This window comes from Stomoxys calcitrans, chromosome 4, assembly GCF_963082655.1.
Source record: "Stomoxys calcitrans chromosome 4, idStoCalc2.1, whole genome shotgun sequence".
Lineage (NCBI taxonomy): Eukaryota > Metazoa > Arthropoda > Insecta > Diptera > Muscidae > Stomoxys > Stomoxys calcitrans.
Window position 1 is genome coordinate 5,492,292 of NC_081555.1, and position 19,702 is coordinate 5,511,993.

Here is a 19,702-nt window from a genome sequence, read left to right on the forward strand (position 1 = left end):
TGGTTCACTTGTGATTTTGGGTGGTATTTTTGGGGTGAGGGGAAGGGTCCGCCACCTTCCGCTATCACTAAATTATAAAGTCTATTCCTACTTTCTGACCATATTCGTAATCTACTCCCGATTACCTTTCATTTAAATCCCATATTCATGATCCTGAAATAAACCTTTTTTAAGGGGGTTTGGGGCTGGGGCGCACATTGGTTCAAGTTCATTGAACGAGCGGCTAAAAATAGAAGAAGTTGTCGAAGGACAATGAAACTTGGCACATAGGCATTTTTTGTTTGAATCAAGAAAAAATGGAAAAATCAAAATGATCCGCCCACTTTTACGCCCACCTCCCATACAAAGTAAAAATTAAATTTTGACCTACGGCATTGTTTTTTGGCACATAGCATTTTTAAACACTCAGAATCATTTGTGTGAAATTTGAAAAATATCCGCCCACTTTTAATTTTTAATGCATCAATTCAATTTTCACAAAAAGTAATTATTATAATTGTAGAATGGGCTCCTGAAAATATATACCTGATCCGCCCACTTTTACGGCCACCTCCCATAGAAAAAACATGAATAAATAAATTAAGCATAGTCTTTTAATAATTTTTTAACATCATTATCGTACTCCAATTTTTTGATTTGCAGCTTTGAGCGAAATCTATTTATAAATGGGTCTGAAGACAATAAAAGGTTATGCATTACATCTTCATTAGTGGCTACACGTCCAATTCTTCGCGAATGATGTAATCTATAGGCTCTATAATCTTTATTCCTCGCTTCCTGAGCTTCTTCGGACAGCATACCTGATACAAACAATCAATTAAAATGTAAAAAATGAAAATTAAATCATTGAATAAGGGCCTTTAAATAGAGACATACCTATTGGCAGAATAGCTTCTGCTATAATTTTGCTACCATGCACCAGAATCTTATGCACAGTTACAGGCATGTAGTACCAGCCATAGAGATCAACAAACAACTTGGCAGTATCCATGCAATATATATGAAATTTGCTAGTGTCGACTGCTGCATTACAATTTATTGCGGCCAAAATAATTTTAAATCTATGTATTAACTCTTCTTTTATTCCAATTACGTCTGCAGTTTTGGCTGGATTTTCGAAAAACCTTCTTGCCGTATTGCCATCGTTTGTTGTGCCCATACCTTGCTTCACCGCGTCCACATTTATGCCCAGTGTCAACTTTAATCTCTTCCCAATTTCAGCTTTATTTGCCGCCATTTCAATTTTTGTGTAACTATCTGTTCTCCATTTTTTGAAACTTAGACGGTAAGAAATGTGCAGAATGCACTCCATAAATTTGATTCTCGCATGCAAGGGAGAAATACCAAACGCAACTGCTTCTTCCGAACATTTCCGCTTGATCTTCTATTGTTGTTAACAGTAAAGAATTATGGCAACAACAACAACAAGCATGAACGAAAATTCACGTTTTCTTACTTTATCACTTTATAGTTTTTACTGTTTCTTTTGGAAAGGAGCAGGTATGAGCAGCTGAATTTTTTTTTAGCTTTTAGCTGAGACTTCAAGCTGTAATTTGACGTCTTTCGTTAAACAGCGCTCCACAGCGCTAAAAACATGCAGTCCACTGAAGTTGATGAACATTGAAATTTTGATGTTGTTTATATTTTGTTCTACGAAATTTTTTATGTGGCACTTTTTCCAACTTTTTTTAATGCAAATCTCATCTATGACAATTGCCATTTACGAAAATATACAACAAAGTCAAATGATAAGTTTACTGTGATTGTACCAAAAGATTGAATATACAGTAAATTTGCATGCCATTTTAAACAAGCGAACATATATGAACTTGGAGCGTGTCTGTCCAAAGAAATACTAAATATATCAGCCTAATATTACGGAATCATAATATTCAACTATCTGACAACAAAATACCAAAAAATTATCCAAATCGGCGAACATGAAAAAAATGAATTTCGGCCACTCTTGAACCAATGTGGGGCGGCCTCCCTGTTACTTGGACCCAATTTTTATTGTGAAATTGGTATTCTACTCTTGAATACCTTTCATTTGAACCCCATATTGTCCAGATTGCTCCACTTTTATTTTTGGGTACTTCTTTTGGGGTAAGGGGGAGAGTCCGCCCCCCTAAATTAGTTATTGGCGGACTTTATCGAATATTCGTTGTAGATTTCGATAACCGGTTGATGTTTTTTTTAGATCCACTGATAACTGCCTGGGAGTATGCAAATAAAATGTTCACCGGGTCGTATAAGCTATTTGAAATATGGCAGTGCCATGGTGCGTATGATTATTATTGGGTTGCCCAAAAAGTAAATTTTTTAAAAGAAAGTAAATGCATTTTTAATAACACTTAGAATGAACTTTAATCAAATTTTTTTACACTTTTTTTCTAAAGCACGCTAAAAGTAACAGCTGATAACTGACAGAAGAAAGAATGCAATTACAGAGTCGTAAGCTGTGAAAAAATTTGTCAACGCCGACTATATGAAAAATCCGCAATTACTTTTTGGGCAACCCAATATAAATGTACCACAGTTTGTATGGGGCGTATAAGTTATTTTTATATAACAATATCAAGCTGGGTATAATTATTAATAATTCTGTACCAATTCCCATGAATGACAATTGTAGCTTAACATTGACTTTCTAAGGAACTTAAAACATGGCTAATATATCGTAGAATTTTAGTATATTCAGCATTAATTAATAAACAATATTTTGGAAATCGCCACTTAGCGTCATATTTGAAGTGAGTAACACTTAAAATCATTATCAACTTCATGACAGACAAAATTAGTCGAAAAATTAAAACACTTATCCTACAAACAATTCGCTAAATGAGACATATTAAAAATCAAAATGTTTGAATTATGTTGTTTGATAAGAGCATTTGAACTCGAAAGACAGGAAACTTCATTGTAAACAAACAAATAACAAAAAAAAATCACATCACAGATGTTTTATTGTCACAAAAGTTTTCTCTTCACCATATCAAGATTTTCTCTAAAACTTTTTTGAACACCGGTGCGTATGATGGATTTGAATTATTGTACCATTGTACGTATGATTACTATTAATTCCATTTTATAACATTTAAAGTAAAACTTTTTGATGAATGAAGTTCTCGTTGCTCTCTCCCAGAGGTTGAAATCAATCACCAGCAATGGTCCGTGTAAATTCACACAGCGTTTGTTGATTCACAAAAAAATTCATTGTTTTTTGTGATATTTTCTGCCACAACCTCTTTATGAGTGAGCTGCTGTATTGGTTCCATACAAAATAGTTTTTATTATAAACACCGTTACTCAGGGCTCATGTTTAGTGTAGATATGTGCCAAAGCTTTTTCAGCAATGGCATTCGCCTCTTAATGGGCCTTTGCTTTGGTTTTCTTTTTTTTTTATGGAGACTGTCAGGCTTTTTTTTCCTTAGAAAAGTTTACTTCTCTGACCATTTGAAAACATTTTTGTAAATCTTCCCTTATTTTTTTATGAAAGAAATACCAGTTTTTTTGTTTGCTGGCTTTAGCTTCATTGACGTTGTCATAGTAGAATTGCATTTTTTTGTTTTTTGTGGCTTTTCGTTTTTTTACTATGGTTCACAGAGAACACTGTGTGTCAAAGTGTTTTCTCTGCTATGCCTGAATCTTGTTTAAGCTTTTAAATGTTGCCATGGCATTTGCGTTAGCCATGATGGAATATTTTTGACTTTAGTGCCAATGAATGAAAGGATGGCAAAAAGTTAAAAAAGTCAAAAAACTATTTGGCACTACAAGACCATAGGAGACTGGAAATGAATTTTCAGTTTTTGTTACATTTTTCAAACAAAAGATTTACTTTAACAAAATTTCTAAGAGAGTAAATTTATAAATAAACAGATTGATGGATGGCTAGAGTGACATGTTTGCTAAATTGTCTCATAAATAAAAGTCAACAAGGAAATGTAGTAAATATGGTATAACGAAAAATTGCAAGACGAAAAAGTCAACTTTTTGCAAAACATCTATTTTAAAAAAGTTTTAGTGCTTCCAATTTTTCGAAGGAATCGTAAATTCTGAATAATTATGTCGTGTCTGCAGGATTGGTTGTTGTTTACGATGAAGGAAGGCAAACAAGTAAAAGGCATTTGGCCCGGCGGAGAAATTGGATACCCACTACCTCGGATACATAAATTTGCCGATGGACATTCCACAACGGAACTGTGGCGAACTTCTCACATATCGCTGAATGCATACCGATTCTCAATGATAAGGGGCCTCCTTTTTATATCGGAGTCCGAACGGTGTGCCGCAGAGCGACACTTCTTTGGGGAGAAGTTTTAACACGACAAATATAGACCGATCTGAACGATCTTAACATAGCCCACTGTGACATATTTCAGCGAAATCGAGTAATAAAAGTACCTTAACTGTCCCAAAAACTTAAATCGGGAGGTACATATGGCTGGTATATCCAAATATAGCCCGATCTTGACCATACTCGGTATGAATGTCTAGGGTCCTAACGCAACTCATTGTTAACATTTTACGGGTTTTATGATGTGGTCGGAACCAGAAATTGGCTATAAAAAATCTTTAAAAAAGGGCTTTTAATAACCCGAAGTTGGAGTCCATACATGGCGATTTGGAGGACATGAGGGTCCTCCTCTTTTGATAAATTAGGTTAATAGGCCGGAGACCAGAGCAGTAGCGCAGAGGTTAGCATGTCCGCCTATTAAGCTGAACGCCTGGATTCGAATGCTGGCGAGACCATCAGAAAAAATTTTCAGCGGCCGTTTTCCCCTTCTAATGCTGGCAACATTTGTCAGGTACTATGCCATGTAAAACTTCACTCCAAAGAGGTGTCGCACTGCGGTACGCCGTTCGGACTCGGCTATAAAAAAGGAGGCTCCTTATCATTGAGCTTGAAACTTGAATCGAACTGCTCTCATGGATATATGAGAAGTTTGCCCCTGTTCCTTAGTGGAATGTTCATGGGCAAAATTTGCATTTGCCGGGTAAGGAAGATCGCGGCCAGAGGAATTCCACAAGGAGGGCTTTTATCTTCGCTATATTGGCTTTTGGGGACTGCACTCTACTCTACTCTATTCCTCTACCCCTATCGCAACTTGATAGGAAGGAGTTGGGGGCTACGGTCGGGGACGATGCACTGCATGTTTACGGCGGTCCTTAAGCCAATTCTCACCTATGGTTATTTGGTGTGGCAAAAACTTATGTGCTACCCTATCCAGAAAATACATGGTAGCGCAGCATTACTAATCTCTGGGCAAGGAAAAGGTGGAGGAGGAGGAGCGGGTGCTGCAGAGAGTCATAGGCCCTGTAACCGTGCTGAACGCAAGAAAAGGCAGACTTCTGCAGGATGTGTTGTGACAAGGAGAAGGAGTTGGTGCTGTAGGTTGTAGGGAGTCAAAGGCCCTGTGGCCGGTTGAATGCAAGAAGAGGCAGACTTCTGCAGGACGTGTGGTGACAAGGAGCTGGAGCTGGTGCTGTAGGTTGTACAGAGTCACAAGCTGTGAAAAAATTTGTCAATGCCGACTTTATGAAAAATCCGCAATTTCTTTTTGGACAACCCAATATATGCAAGTCCCATGCACTTTGCGCCACTTAGTCTGCCTCCTTCTGTAGCAATGCAGGAAATATTCCATCAGGTCCGGGTGACTTAAATGGTTTGAAGCTCTTCATTCACTATTCCATTCCATTATCATTATACCAAGATTCCGGTATCTCTGTGAGTCCTGTCGTATCCTGTGGAAAATCCCGTTTTCATCGAAAGCCTAAACATGTCCTCCGTTGATTCTGCTCTCACTCCCATATCGTCTACGAAAGTTTCAATTTGGTCATGGGTTTTTGAGAGAAATTTTTCTATTTTGGCGGCGTCATTAACGCTATCGACTTGTTAGGAGAAAAGCTTCCAGGAGGCATGTTTTTCCACTCTAACAATCTTATTGTATTAATACACATCCCAATAAACTTCCTCTTTTTTATGACATGCTCTGTTATAAAGTTTGCGGACTTCATTCCCTATATTGCGAATCTCCCCGGTCATCCAGGGTTTTTCTTTTTTCATAGAAAAGTTCATCGATATTTAATTTTCGCAGACTAAAATTCCCAAAAGTGTGTGATTTCAGACAACCCCCCCTAAAATGTGTTTCATATGTAATGGGAACTTCCGAGGCTTTGGAAAATAATTCTTCTTTATGTAGGACACGAGTTGATATTCTCTTGATTTCTCATCATACTCCCCCCTTATTTTTTAGTTGCAAGCAAAAATAAAATGCTTTGGCCATTTCAATTGAAAAGTTACCTATGAAATGTATATACTCGGTACAAATTTCCCGGAAACAAGTCATGGCGAAAAGTATTTATAGTCGCATAACACATTTTAAATAGCCCCAGAAAATATTGAAAAGTTCATGGACGATTTCCGGGAAATCAAAAGAAGGTAATTTTGCAAACGTACTTTACGAAATTCCAGGAAATAAAATCAGAATGCTATTAGCTTGTAAAGTTCATTTTGAAAGCGGTTTTCCAACATTTAAACTTTCTCTCAAATCTCCATTCAATTTTCCAATATGATTTGGCAAATGAATGTCACACAGCCTGCTTAATAACTGTGGCAAATTCCAGTAAAATCCTATGAAGCTTAGTACTCACCCCTGAATATCCTTTTGCGAGACCATTCATAAATCATCAGCTGTTCTTGAGCCCACACAACCAAATGGCGTATGTTGCCAGCTCTCTTCTTTCCACTCTCTTTGTCTACGAAGATGTTTTTTTGAGATTCCTTTTAGTGTCCTGGCCACATGCCTTTCGATGTTTTGTCCAACTTATTGCCACCGTGGTATTCGCACTGTTTGTTTGTTTTGTTGTTTCGTGTTGGTTGCCATCTCTAATTTTCATCCGCTTGTTTTTCACTCAGCTGCTGTATGTGGCTGCTGCTTAGCGTTTAGTTTGTTGTAATGTTGTTTTTATTTGCCTTTGTCTTTCGCTTTGTTACATTGTGTATCCTTTGTGTATCCTTTTGTGTTGTGTGGTGCGTTTTGTTGTTTTTTGATTTTTTGTTTTGTGCTTTTGGGTTTTTTTGCTGTGCTTTGGCCATATTATTTGCTTCATTTCCTTTTTGGCCGGACGGTCAACACTGGCAATTAAGCCCAATGACTTTTGCTGTTGCTGTTGCTGCTACTGGTGCCTTAGTCTGTTTGTCATTTGAACCGTATGGCGTTTTCTTCTTCTTCTTGTTCTTTTCATTTATTGTGAGAAAATCTTGGAATTTTATGTTTTATGTTCGCCGTCGCCTTTGGCACTCGCTTTAAACTTTATTGCAAGACAACAAAAAAAGGATGAGGACAAAAGACAAACTTGGGGCGACTTTTACATATTGCGAGCGAGTTGGCCCCTCTCAACCCCATCGTCTTTGGCATAATTATGATGATTTTAAGTTTAAGGCCAACAAACCCAAGAGACACCAAAAAATCTTTAGCTAAAAGCAGTATTTTCTTGCTTCACAGCCTACAACATACATTTGTAAACATTCAATTTGTTTTTGGTTTAAAAGGTTCTTCATTCTCCATTACGATAATGTAGGCCTTTTCCTTTTTCTGCCTTAATGGCTAAAACAGCAAAACAACACTCCCCCCCCCCCCCCCCCCCCCCCCCCCAAGAGGAAAGCATATTTTGTCGAATTTCCATTTGATTTGAGTTTAAACGAGTTATGCACCAACGCAAATGCCGCAACATTCAAATCCTTTGGCGTAGCAGGCGAGAAAGGAGACATAGCATAGCCCTGGCCTATGCTGCCATAAGCTCTGCAAACATTTACGCAGCTTTGCACGCACATTGGATAGCCTGCCGATGAGAATGTTATGGAGTGTAGCATGATTAATTACCTCGTTGTCGTGTTTAACACATACGAGTGGGCGGCTGAGGCCACACATATGTGTGTGTGCGTATGAGTGGATGAGAGCTTGTTGTTGGTGTTGTTGTTTTTGCTTGAAGAGAGTAGTATTGGCTGATAATGTTAAAAACTTCGGACTTTAAATCGAGCACGTCTCTGTGTCTGTAGTGACTTTCGCCCAACTTTGTGGCCCAACACTTTGACAATAAAGTGACATTGAGGTGAGCTTATACTTGCTCACCCACTCACATGCTTTTAAACACCTACACAGGCACGCCAGCACACCATCAACTGCAATTAAATTAAAGGAATTTTGTTTTAATTACCTGGGCAAAAATATCATGAACTCCATGTCTGTCTGCAGCAGCAAAGATTCGTTATGAATGACCATTTCAAGGAGATGGTAGAGAGGGATAGAATATGTGCTTGCATGAGAGGGTTAATTAAATTATAATAAATGAAAACTGGAGTATACTGCTGTGCTGATGGTGCAAACCAAGTTTAATGGCTGTTAAAAATTTTGATAAATTTTGCCCCAAAGAACAGGAAATTTCATAAAAGCCAAAGAGCAGCCAAAAATGGTTTTATTCTAAGAAAAACAAATAAAAAGGCATTAAGTTCGGCTGGGCCAAACTTTGGGGGCTCACCTCCTTTCGTCAAAATCCGGTGAAAGTTGCAATATTTATATACCCATAGCAGCCATATCCAAATATGGTCCCATTTGGACCAAATTCGGACATTGAGTGGTCTAACAAATACAAGTCACTGTTTAACTTTATCGCAAATTGCTGTCAAATGTGGGGAGAATGTGTAAGAGCTGTCAAATGTAACGCCAAGTATTTTGGGACACTTGATGGTCGATATGATTTCTCCATCGACCATCACAGTCAGCTTAGTATGCACCTAACGCGTATTTGTAGTGAACAATGTGGCTGAAGATTTGGTGATATCTTCAGATTTCTTGCAGCACAATGTCAACAATGGGTGGAGGGCCTGATGTCATGATCGTACCATCGTCCGCATAAGATACGATTTCTTTACCGTCTAGAGGGGGTGGAATGGAGCTAAAGTAACAGCTGATAATTGACAGAAGAAAGAATGCAATTACAGAGTCACAAGCTGTGAAAAAATTTTTCAATGCCGACTATATGAAAAATCCGCAATTACTTTTTGGGCAACCCAATATATGCAAGTCCCAGGCACTTTGCGCCACATAGTCTGCCTCTTTCTGTAGTAATGCCGGAAATATTCCATCAGGTCCGGGTGACTCAAATGGTTTGAAGCTCTTTATTCACTATTCCATTCCATTATCATTATTCCAAGATTCCGGTATCTCTGTGAGTCCTGTCGTATCCTGTGGAAAATCCCGTTTTCATCAAAAGCCTAAACATGTCCTCCGTTGATTCTGCTCTCACTCCCATGTCGTCTACTAAAGTCAACAATGGGTGTGGGGGGTAGATGTCAACAATGGGTGGGGGCCTGATGTCATGATCGTACCATCGTCCGCATAAGATACGATTTCTTTACCGTCTAGAGGGGGTGGAATGGAGGATAGATAGAGGTTAAACAGTGCCGGAGATATCACCCCACCTTGGGGAACTCTCTGTTTCACTCTACGGTGCTTCGACTTGTTATCCCTAAATTCCACAAATGACTGATAATTCGCGACCCAGCATATCAGGCCTAGCTGGAGAGACGTGTTGGCGATGTCCTCAAATAATTTGGCATAGCTGACCGTGTCGACTGCCTTCGATAGTTCCAGTGCCACGAGCACCGCCCTATCACATGGCCTGGGCTGATTGAAGCCACAGCAAATGTGTGCGGTGATGGCATGCAAAGCAGTTGTTGTGCTATGCAGTCTTCGAAATCCATGTTGATGTTCGGCGAATGGAAATTCTCCTACGAGGCTCGCATCGAGTAATGCCTCAAGCATCTTTGCTACTGATGAGAGAAGGGAGATCGGTCTGTAGGACTCCCCCAAACTCAGGTTCTTTCCAGGCTTTAGTAGCGGGATCTATAAGAGATATCCAACGCCCAGATGTCTTAAGGTAGATCTATTGGGTTGCCCAAAAAGTAATTGCGGATTTTTTAAAAGAAAGTAAATGCATTTTTAATAAAACTTAGAACAAACTTTAATCAAATATACTTTTTTTAAACTTTTTTTTCTAAAGCAAGCTTAAAGTAACAGCTGATAACTGACAGAAGAAAGAATGCAATTACAGAGTCACAAGCTGTGAAAAAATTTGTCAACGCCGACTATATGAAAAATCCGCAATTATTTTTTGGGCAACCCAATATATGATCTAGATCGTGAGGTTCAGCGCTACAAAAGAAAACCCCTAGATCAAGTGGCATATCAAGCAGGTCTAGACAACATTCATGCAGACACGGTAGCAGATTGAATGATTAAATGGCTACCGGGTGAATGTAGTCCTTGGAGAACAACCGCCTCCCATTGCACCTGAAGAAATTTACCTCTCCCGGCAAACCAGAGTAGTTCTGGCTCAATTAGGTTCCGACAGATGCAGCCGCCTCAACTCCTACAGAGCAAGGATTGATGTCGTCGTGCAAGATGTATGTCTCCATTGTAACGAGGGACCGCACGATACATGTCAACGGTTTAACTGCCCAGCAGGACCCACTCGACTCAGACACAGATCCCTGTGGACGCACCCCATCTTAGTCGCTAAGTTCCTGGGTCTTGACACTCAACAGAATCAAGCTGACGAAATATATTGTAGAACACAACAAACTGCTACAACAACATCTGTTTAACTTTGGTTCTATATTGGTTTTCTTGGTAGCTATATCCAAATATAGACCAATCTCAACCATATAGAACACGCATGTCTAATAGCCTGACATAAGTCAAATTTCAGCGAAATCGAATAATAAATACGCCTTTAATGGAGTCATGAGATGGAGAGATCGGTCTATATGGTAGCTATATCAAAGTCTGGATCGATCTGGGCCGACTTCAAGAAGGATATCGAGGGACCAAACACAACTCACTGTCCTAAATTTTACCAAAATCGGGCCCAAGGCCTTGAATCGAGAGATCGGTCTATATGACAGCTATATCCAAATCTGGACCGATCTGGGCCGTCTTCAAGAAGGATATCGAGGGGCCTTACTAAACGCACTTTCCTAAATTTCAGCAAAATCGAACAATAAATGCACCTTTTATGGGCCCAAGATCTTAAATCGAAAGATCGGTCTATATGGCAGTTATATCCAAATCTGAACCGATCTGGACCAAAAGATCTTGAAGGGCTAACACAACTCACGGTCCAAATTTCACCGAAATCGGACAATAAATGCTGCTTTTATAAGCCCAAGACCTTAAATCGAGAGATCAGCTATATTCAAATCTGGACCGATCTGAGCCGACTTGAAGAAGGATATCGAGGGGCCTAACATAAATTTTTTTTTTCAAATTTTGCCTATGAACATTTCACTAAGGCGTGCCGCAGTGCGACACTTCTTTGGAGAGAAGTTTTACATGGCATAGTACCTCACAAATGTTGCCAGCATTAGGAGGGGAAAACCACAGCTAAAAAAATTTTTTTTCTGATGGTATCGCCAGGATTCGAACCCAGGCGTTCAGCAGTGACATAGGTAGACATGCTAACCCAGGCGTTCAGCAGTTTCATAGGTAGACATGCTAACCTCTGCGCTACGGTGGCCTCCCCTTACATAACTCACCGCCCTAAATTTTAGTGAAATTGGACAATAAACTCGCCTTTTATGGCCCAAGACCTTCAAAAGAGGAATCGGTCTATATGGCAGCTATATCCCAATCAGGACCGATCTGGGCCAAATTTGAATAAGATAAAGAAGGGCTTCGCACAACTTACGGTCCGAAATTTCAGCATAAGCGGATAATAAATGTGGCTTTTATTAGCCTAAACCTTAAATAGGCAGATCGGTCCATATGGAGGCTACATCAAGATATAGTCAGATATAGCCCATCTTCGAACTCAACATGTCTCTGGACAAAGAAAAAACCTGTGCAAAGTTTCAGCTCCATATCTTCAATTTTAAAGAGTGTAGCGTGATTTCAACAGACACAGACAGACGGACGGCCAAATGGACGGACATGGCTAGATCGTCTCAGAACATTTTTTCAACATTGAACATGGAACGCCCGCTCCATATTCTGTTTCACTGTCAATCATCCTCAGTTTGGTGTATAATTTAACCATGAATCGCCTTACAAACGACAACGCTTGCAAATTTTTGAATTTCTTATCAAAAAGGGTACTCTGTTAAAAAGTTCATAGCGCTCTTCTTTTTTTTTACGACCAGGCTCATTTTTGCTCGTAAGTAAAAAAGCATAATTGTCGATTTTGGAGTGAAAATCAGCCAGAATTACTACTGAAGATACTGTTGCATGCAGAAAAAGTCACAGTTTGGTGAGGTTTACGGGCTGGTGGCATCATTGGACCATACTTCTTCAAAGATAATGCGAATCGCAACATTGCAACATAACTACGAATGGTGAGCGCTATCGTGATATCCAACTTTTGTTTGCCCACAATTCAAGAACTTGACTTGCATGGCATGTGGTTTCAACAAAACGGTGTCACGAGCTGGTGTCATCATTGGACCGTACTTCTTCAAAGATGATGCGAATCGCAACATTGCAACATAACTACAAATGGTGAGCGCTATCGTGCGATGATATCCATATTTTTTTTTTTTGCCCAAAATTCAGGAGCTAGACTTGCATGGTACCGGTCGATGGGTCTATCTCTCTTCCTTCTGGGTGTTTCAAACAAATGCCCTAAGTTATAATACCCTGTACCACAGTAGTGGTGTAGGGTATAATTAAAATGGACCGATAGACAGACGGACATGGCAAAGTCGAATCGTACATCGGTTTTCAGTTGATCGGCATAATAAATAATGGGTTTATCCCCCTTACTTATGAGCGTTACAATGCAATGCACAAGTTATAATACCCGTACCACAGTATTAAGGTAGGGTATAAAAATGTAAGGAAAATTTTTTGGTTTCATGTGTCCTGGTTTGCCAGCATTTGGATTGGACTATATTGTTTTCAATTCTTTCCATGCTTAATACTAAATCTGCCACCATTAACTTCTTTCATGTTAAAAATGTTGGGAAAAAAAAGAAAATTAAAATTCCCATTTGACAAAAGCTTGATTAAATCAAATAATGTTTTAAAGATACCCCTTGAGTGATGGTAGCGTCTTGCTGGCTAATCAAAACCAACTCGTGCCTAGCTTATTGCCTTCTTTGTCAAAGCATCTTTTTGTGTTTGTGCATGTTTGGGAGTGTATTCCCTATAATCCTGTCAAGCCCTGCTTGCCTTAATTTTATTTTCTTTTTAGTTCTCTTCTCAAATCCCTAATACCCCAATTGTTGTCACCAACCAGCATTCCCTTGGTTTGGGTTCACTTAATTCTTTCTGGTGTGTGTGTGTGTGTGTGTGTGCGTGTGCCTTCCATTTCATTTTTATTTTGTCCTATGCCATGTCTTTTTGCGTTGGTCGTTGGTTCGTTTTTAAAGAGGCTTTGTCCTTCGTTTTTTATTCAAACCAACTGCAACATGTTGCGCAGGATTTTAATGGCCACAAGTGTTGGTATTAAAATATGTTTACAACCGCTTTGCTTAGGCCATGCTTGGGACTTTGTTGTATGCCATATGTACAAGACCATATAAAATTTTCATACCATTACTCGCAGGGCCGGCCGCTATGCCCTGCCCTGCCCAACTCTACCCTGCTGCCGACACTCACACCTTGACTATCGGTCAGTGCTCGTTTTGGCAGTCAACCATATTACTGGAAGGCCATTAAGAAGTGAAATTCCATTTTATGGCGGTAAAACGTATTAAAATTTTAACAGAAAAAGTGAAAGCGCCTTCATCGTAAACAAAAAAAAAAAACTCCAAAACAAGATTAAAATTATAATTATTTTTAAGGAGCATCCCATTGGCAGTGAAGTCGCACCAGAGAGAAAGGATTTGAAAAGTTCCAACAAAAATCATCGTAAACTTCATGGATTTTCATTTGTGTGTTTTTCGGAAAAAAAAAACATTTCAACATTTTAATTTTCCATCATTTCCTTCACTGGGGCCTTAGGAATGAATATCTCTTAAATTGTAAATTCTAGGATACATTGTCCTTTCGCCCAGTGAGAACAATGAATAATGCGTATGTCTCTATTCTATGCAGCTGCTCTGTGGGCCTACCCCAATCCCCCAGGCAAACTGCTGAATACTCACTCATGCTGTAAGGAGTGAGACGGAAAGGGGGCTCTATGCAACAATATCATCATCATCACCATCACCATCACCCATCTCGGCACCGAGCACAACACATTACTGACTTGTTTTTATAGCGGTCAGTGTGTTAGACAAATTCACATTTTTTTCTGTCTGCTGCATACATTCATCCACTCCATTCCATCCATCTATCTTTTCATTCTTTATGTTCGCCTTTTGTTGCTTATTCCCCATACATATGGGAGGCTGGGAGAGAATGTGGAGTCTGTTTGTTTCTCTACTTTATTTGTATCATTCTAGGACTCGCTCTCTCTCTCTCTCTCTCTCTTTCAGCTTAAGGACATGCGCTGGAAGTATATGCAAGGTAAAGCATGGAGACTGGAAGCATACAAAGGGTAGACAGCGATATGTTAAATTATGTTGACATTAGCTGTCATCAGGGCAAAATGTCAATGGCACAACAAAAGGGAGAGCAAAAAGTCAACAAGAACCTGAGCACAAAATGAAAGCAAAGGAAATTCAAAAAAAAAAAAGATTTTAAAAGGGAATCAACTCGACGAGTTTGATCTTGAAAATCCTTTTTCATTGAAAATTTTCTCAATAAAGTAGTAAAAATCGTACCGATCGAAATTCTAGACCATTGTTAATCAAATTTTGTAAATGAATGTAGGACAGTGCTGTTCAAATATCTGCCTGAGGTCAAGAAAAGCGGTTATAAAATTTTTCTTGGCGTAAAATGTCCTTTTTCTGCGTTCTTTTTATCATTATAGCCTACACTACTACTGTGATACAGGGTATTATAACCTAATGCATTTGTTTGTAAGACCCAGAAGGAAGAGTGATAGACCATTGATAAGTATACCGATCGGCTCAGCAATAATTTCAGATTCGATGTAGCTATGTCCGTCTGTCCGTCCGTCTATCTATCCGTCTATCTATCCGTCCGTCTGTCCATCCGTCCGTCTGTCCGTCTGTCTGTCTGTCCGTCCGTCCGTCTGTCCGTCCGTCCGTCTGTCCATCCGTCCGTCTGTCCGTCCGTCCGTCCATCTGTCTGTCTGTCCGTCTGTTCGTCCGTTTGTCCGTCCGTCTGTCCATCCGTCCGTCCGTCTGTCTGTCCATCCGTGTGTCCATCCGTCTGTCCGTCCGTCTGTCCATCCGTCTGTCCATCCGTCTGTCCGTCCGTTTGTCCGTCCGTTTGTCCGTCCGTCTGTCTGTCTGTCCATGTTAATTTGTGTAGAAAGTGCAGGTCGCAATTTTCATCCGATCATCTACAAATTTGGTACAAGCATGTTTTTCGACCAAGAGACGAAGCCTATAGGAACTGGAAAAAAATCGGTACAGATTTGCATACAGCTGCGATATATATGTTCGTCCGATTTGGGCTAATATTGCAATAACATCGTCATTTGTTAACCGATTCTCTCGAAATTTGGCAGAAAGGATTTTTTTGTGACTCTTGACATTACTCATGAACATTATAGAAATCGGTTCAGATTTAGATATAGCTACCATGTACCATATTGTCCGAATTTCAGTTCAAAAGCAACTGCAAACACGTTATGAAAAATTTTGGTAAGATTAGCTAATTCTTACCAAAATTTTTCATAACCCTTTCCCCCACGAATGCCGCAATATATAAGGAGTTTTGTTGAAATCTGTTCAGATTTAGATATAGCTCCCATATATATGTCCGTCCAAATTTTGAGTAATACTACAATAATGGGGACATTTGTTAACCAATTCTTTCGAAATTTGGCAGGAAGGCTTTTCTTATGACTCTGGATATTACTGATGAATTCCATATAAATCGGATCCGAGTTAGATATAGCTTACATATATATGTATTATGGCCGATTTTCACTTCTAGAGCCACTGTAAGCACTTTTATTCACCAATCTTCTCAAAATTTTGCGCAACGCTTCTCTCGACTACTACCACAATACCCAAAGAGTTTGGCCGAAATCGGTTCAGATTTAGATATAGATCCCATAAATATATATAGCTCAACAATGGGGTCATTTGTCAATCGAATGTCATCCGAAAAATCCCCATCCTCATACAGACGGGATACAGCCTAGAGCTGGCAAACTATCGATAATCGCAACATTCGATATTTTCGATAGCTTTAATGATAAATATCGAAAGTATCGATACTATCGATAATTTCTCATGACCTATATTTCAATCGAAAATGAGAAGTAAAACTCAGGAGATCGATTTATATAGAAGCAATATCAATGCATAGGCCAAATAAAACCAAAATTAATAAAGTCAGTGGAAAGTCATGAGAGAAATCATTGCACAAAATGAAAATTGCGCCCTCTATAGGCGCAATTTATCTTTCAGTGTCGGATTGCTTATTTTTCTTGGAAAAATATGAATCGATATTCAGTCAAAAAATTAAATATCGATAGTATCGATAGTGCCATCGATATTTTGCCAGCTCTAATACAGCCGGCAAGCTTTGGGAGCGACCTGTAAAGCCAAGACTCCAGGATACCATCATTGAGGAACGTGGACTCTCAATGAGACAACATGGCTTCTGGGCAGGAATGTCAACGATCGGAGCTCTTAGAGGTGCGTTGGAGATAGAAAAGGCAGCAAGGCAAAGTAACCACTACCTCAGGCCGATTGTCCTCTTGGCCACACTGGAGGTGAGGATGTGAAGAACGCATTCAAAAGCCTAAGATGTTTTGATGTCCTCCAAGGGCTCAGAGAGGACCTTAATATCCCGGCGTATCTGAGGAGAATAATGATAAGTTACTTACGTGCCAGGGTACTTATCTGAATATGAGGTCAAATCAGGAGCGGCGCAAGGATCCATACATGGACTGGATCTTTGGAATGCCAGTTATGATGGAATATTTCGATCAGGTCTAGGAGCGGCGCAAGGATCTATACTTGGACCGGATCTTTGGAATGACAGTTATAATGGAATACTTCAAACAGAAAAGCCAGAAGGAACCTTTCTAGAAGGATATGCTGACGACATTGCTGCAGTCATTACGGCAAGAGACAAATTTTGTTTTAACCCAAAAAAAAATCTTAAAAAATTGCAATTTCCTGGAAAATGTCAACACTTTTTTTAATTCCAATTTTTTCGTGTTTTTCGTGTTTTTTGTTTAACTCTTGGCATTAAAGCAGTAAAGCTTAGCGAAAAGCTGTAAAGGAAATCAATCACAATAGTGGAAAAAATGAAAATAAAAGCTCTGTAAGAAAAAACGAAAAGCTGTTTAGAAAATCACTCACAATGGTTGAGAAAAATTAAAGGAAAAGCTCTGTGGTTTGTGGCGTTGCCTAAGTACACGACAGCGTACTAATAAAAAGCCCAAAAGACTTGACATTTGGGTAAAGAGAAATATGACTCGAAGAAAGCAATGAACAGGAAAACCAAAACAGTAGACGTCTATTTTAAATAGTAATATTTTGTGATTGCTTTCCTCATCTAACTCTAAAAGATAATCTTTTACCACTTTTAGAGGGAGAACCACTAGTGGGAACATTGGCATGGCGTGACCCAACCATAAGTTGGGTCAATGTTTGTCTAGAACCTTGGGTCTGAAATCAAATTTGAGCTTCCGCTTTTTAACTCAGCAAATTCGAAAAATCGGTTTATACGGTCCAAGAGAAAAGTTTTTCTTTAAAAGCCGGAAGCTTGATTTTTGTTTTAGTTATTATGGATTTCAGGCAAAAATTCTAAGAAGTTTTCATAGATTACGATTTTTAAATCATATATATACTCAAGGAGAGGATAAGGGGTATATTCATTTAGTCATCCCGTTTGCAACACATCGAAATATCCAAGGTATATAAATTTCTGATCGCCATAAAATTCTTAGACGATTTAACGATGTCCGTGTGTCTGTCCATCCGTGTGTCCGTCAGTTGCAACCACGGTAGAGTCTCTAAAAACTAAGATACTGAAATGAAATTTTCCACAGACTCGTATTTCTTCTATACGCTAGGGCCAAATTTCATCTTGAATGGGCCAAATCGGGCAATATTTGGATATAGCTGTCTTATAGTCGGATCTGACGATTTACAATCTCAAGCCTATAACGGGGCGATCGGTTTATATGGCAGCTATATCAGGTTATAGACCGATTGAGACCATTCTTAAAACAGTTGTTGAAAGTCATACCAAAACGACAAATGCAAAATTTCAACCATGTTGGATAAGAATTGCGCCCTCTAGAAGCCTAAGAAGTCTAATCGGGAGATCGGTTCACATGGCAGCTATATCAGGTTATAGACCGATTTAGACACTTCACGCAAAATTTCGGCTAAATCGGATAAGAATTGCTTGCACCCTTCAGAAGCTCAACAGTTTTTGAAAGTCACAACGAACAACTTCATGCTAAATTTCAGTCAAATCGGATAAGAATTCAGCCCTCTATTGGCTCAAGACGTCAAGATACTAGATCGGTATATATGACAGCTATATCAGGTTTTAGACCAATTTAAACCATACTTAGCACAGTTGTTGGAAGTGATACCAGAACACTTAATGTAAAATTTCAGGCAAATCGGATAAGAATTGCGCCCTCTAGAGGCTCAAGAAGTCAAGACCCAAGATCGGTTTATATGGCAGCTATATAAGGTTATGGATCGATTTGAACCATACTTAGCACAGTTGTTGGAAGTGATACCAGAACACTTAATGTAAAATTTCAGGCAAATCGGATAAGAATTGCGCCCTCTAGAGACTCAAGAAGTCAAGACCCAAGATCGGTTTATAGGACAGCTATATCAAAACATGGACTGATAAGGCCCATTTACAATCCCAACCGACCTGCGCTAATAAGAAGTATTTGGGCAAATTTTCAAGCGGCTGGCTTTACTCCTTCGGAAGTTAGCGTGCTTTCGACAGACAGACGGACGGAAAGACGGACAGACAGACGGACACGGCTAGATCGACATAAAATGTCGCGACGATCAAGAATATATATACTTTATGGGGTCTCAGATGAATATTTCGAGTAGTTACAAACAGAATGACGAAATTAGTATACCCCCATTCTATGATGGAGGGTATACAAATATTGTGGTTGTCGTCAAGGAAAGCGTTGTGCAAAATTTTTGGCAAGATTGGTCAATAAATGCGCTTGCAGTGGCTTTAGGGGTGAAAATCTGGCGATATACATATATATGACAGCTATATCTAGATCTAGCCCGATTTCTACCAAATTCATCAGTTATGTCGAGAGTCAAGAAAAAATCCTTCCTGCCAAATTTCGAGAGAATCGGTTACCAAATGATCACTTTATTGCAATATTTCTCAAAATCGAACGAAAATATATATGGGAGCTATATCTAAATCTGAACCGATTTCGACCAAAATTCTCAGCTATTGTGGCAGTCGTCGAGGAATGCGTTATGCAAAATTTTGGCAAGATTGGTCAATAAATGCGCTTGCTATGACTTTAGAAGTTAAAATCGGGCGATAAATCTATATGAGAGCTATATCTAAATCTGAACCGATTTCCATAAAATTCATCAAAAATGTCGAGCGTCAAGAGAAAATTCTTCCCGCTAAATTTCGAGAGAATCGGTTAA

General features: G+C 39.2%; 1 protein-coding gene across 1 annotated transcript; it reads right to left on the reverse strand.

The window, feature by feature from the left end:
• Positions 1-575: 575 nt before the first annotated feature.
• On the reverse strand, positions 576-8,285 carry LOC131996700 (uncharacterized). The gene is made up of 5 exons (XM_059366446.1): positions 8,221-8,285; positions 7,887-7,988; positions 7,722-7,845; positions 877-1,384; positions 576-800 (listed from the first exon to the last, which is right to left on the reverse strand). Exons 1-5 carry the CDS (start codon positions 8,283-8,285, stop codon positions 580-582), a joined length of 1,020 nt encoding a protein of 339 aa, XP_059222429.1. The 3' UTR covers positions 576-579.
• Positions 8,286-19,702: the final 11,417 nt, after the last annotated feature.

Coding starts and splice junctions, on each gene's coding strand:
- LOC131996700 (XM_059366446.1), bottom strand. CDS start 8,285: ATGGTCATTCATAACGAATCTTTGCTGCTGCAGACAGACATGGAGTTC. Junction 7,846..7,886: donor GTGTTAAACACGACAACGAG/GTAATTAATCAT, acceptor TCTCATCGGCAG/GCTATCCAATGTGCGTGCAA. Junction 1,385..7,721: donor TTGAATGTTGCGGCATTTGC/GTTGGTGCATAA, acceptor TAACAACAATAG/AAGATCAAGCGGAAATGTTC.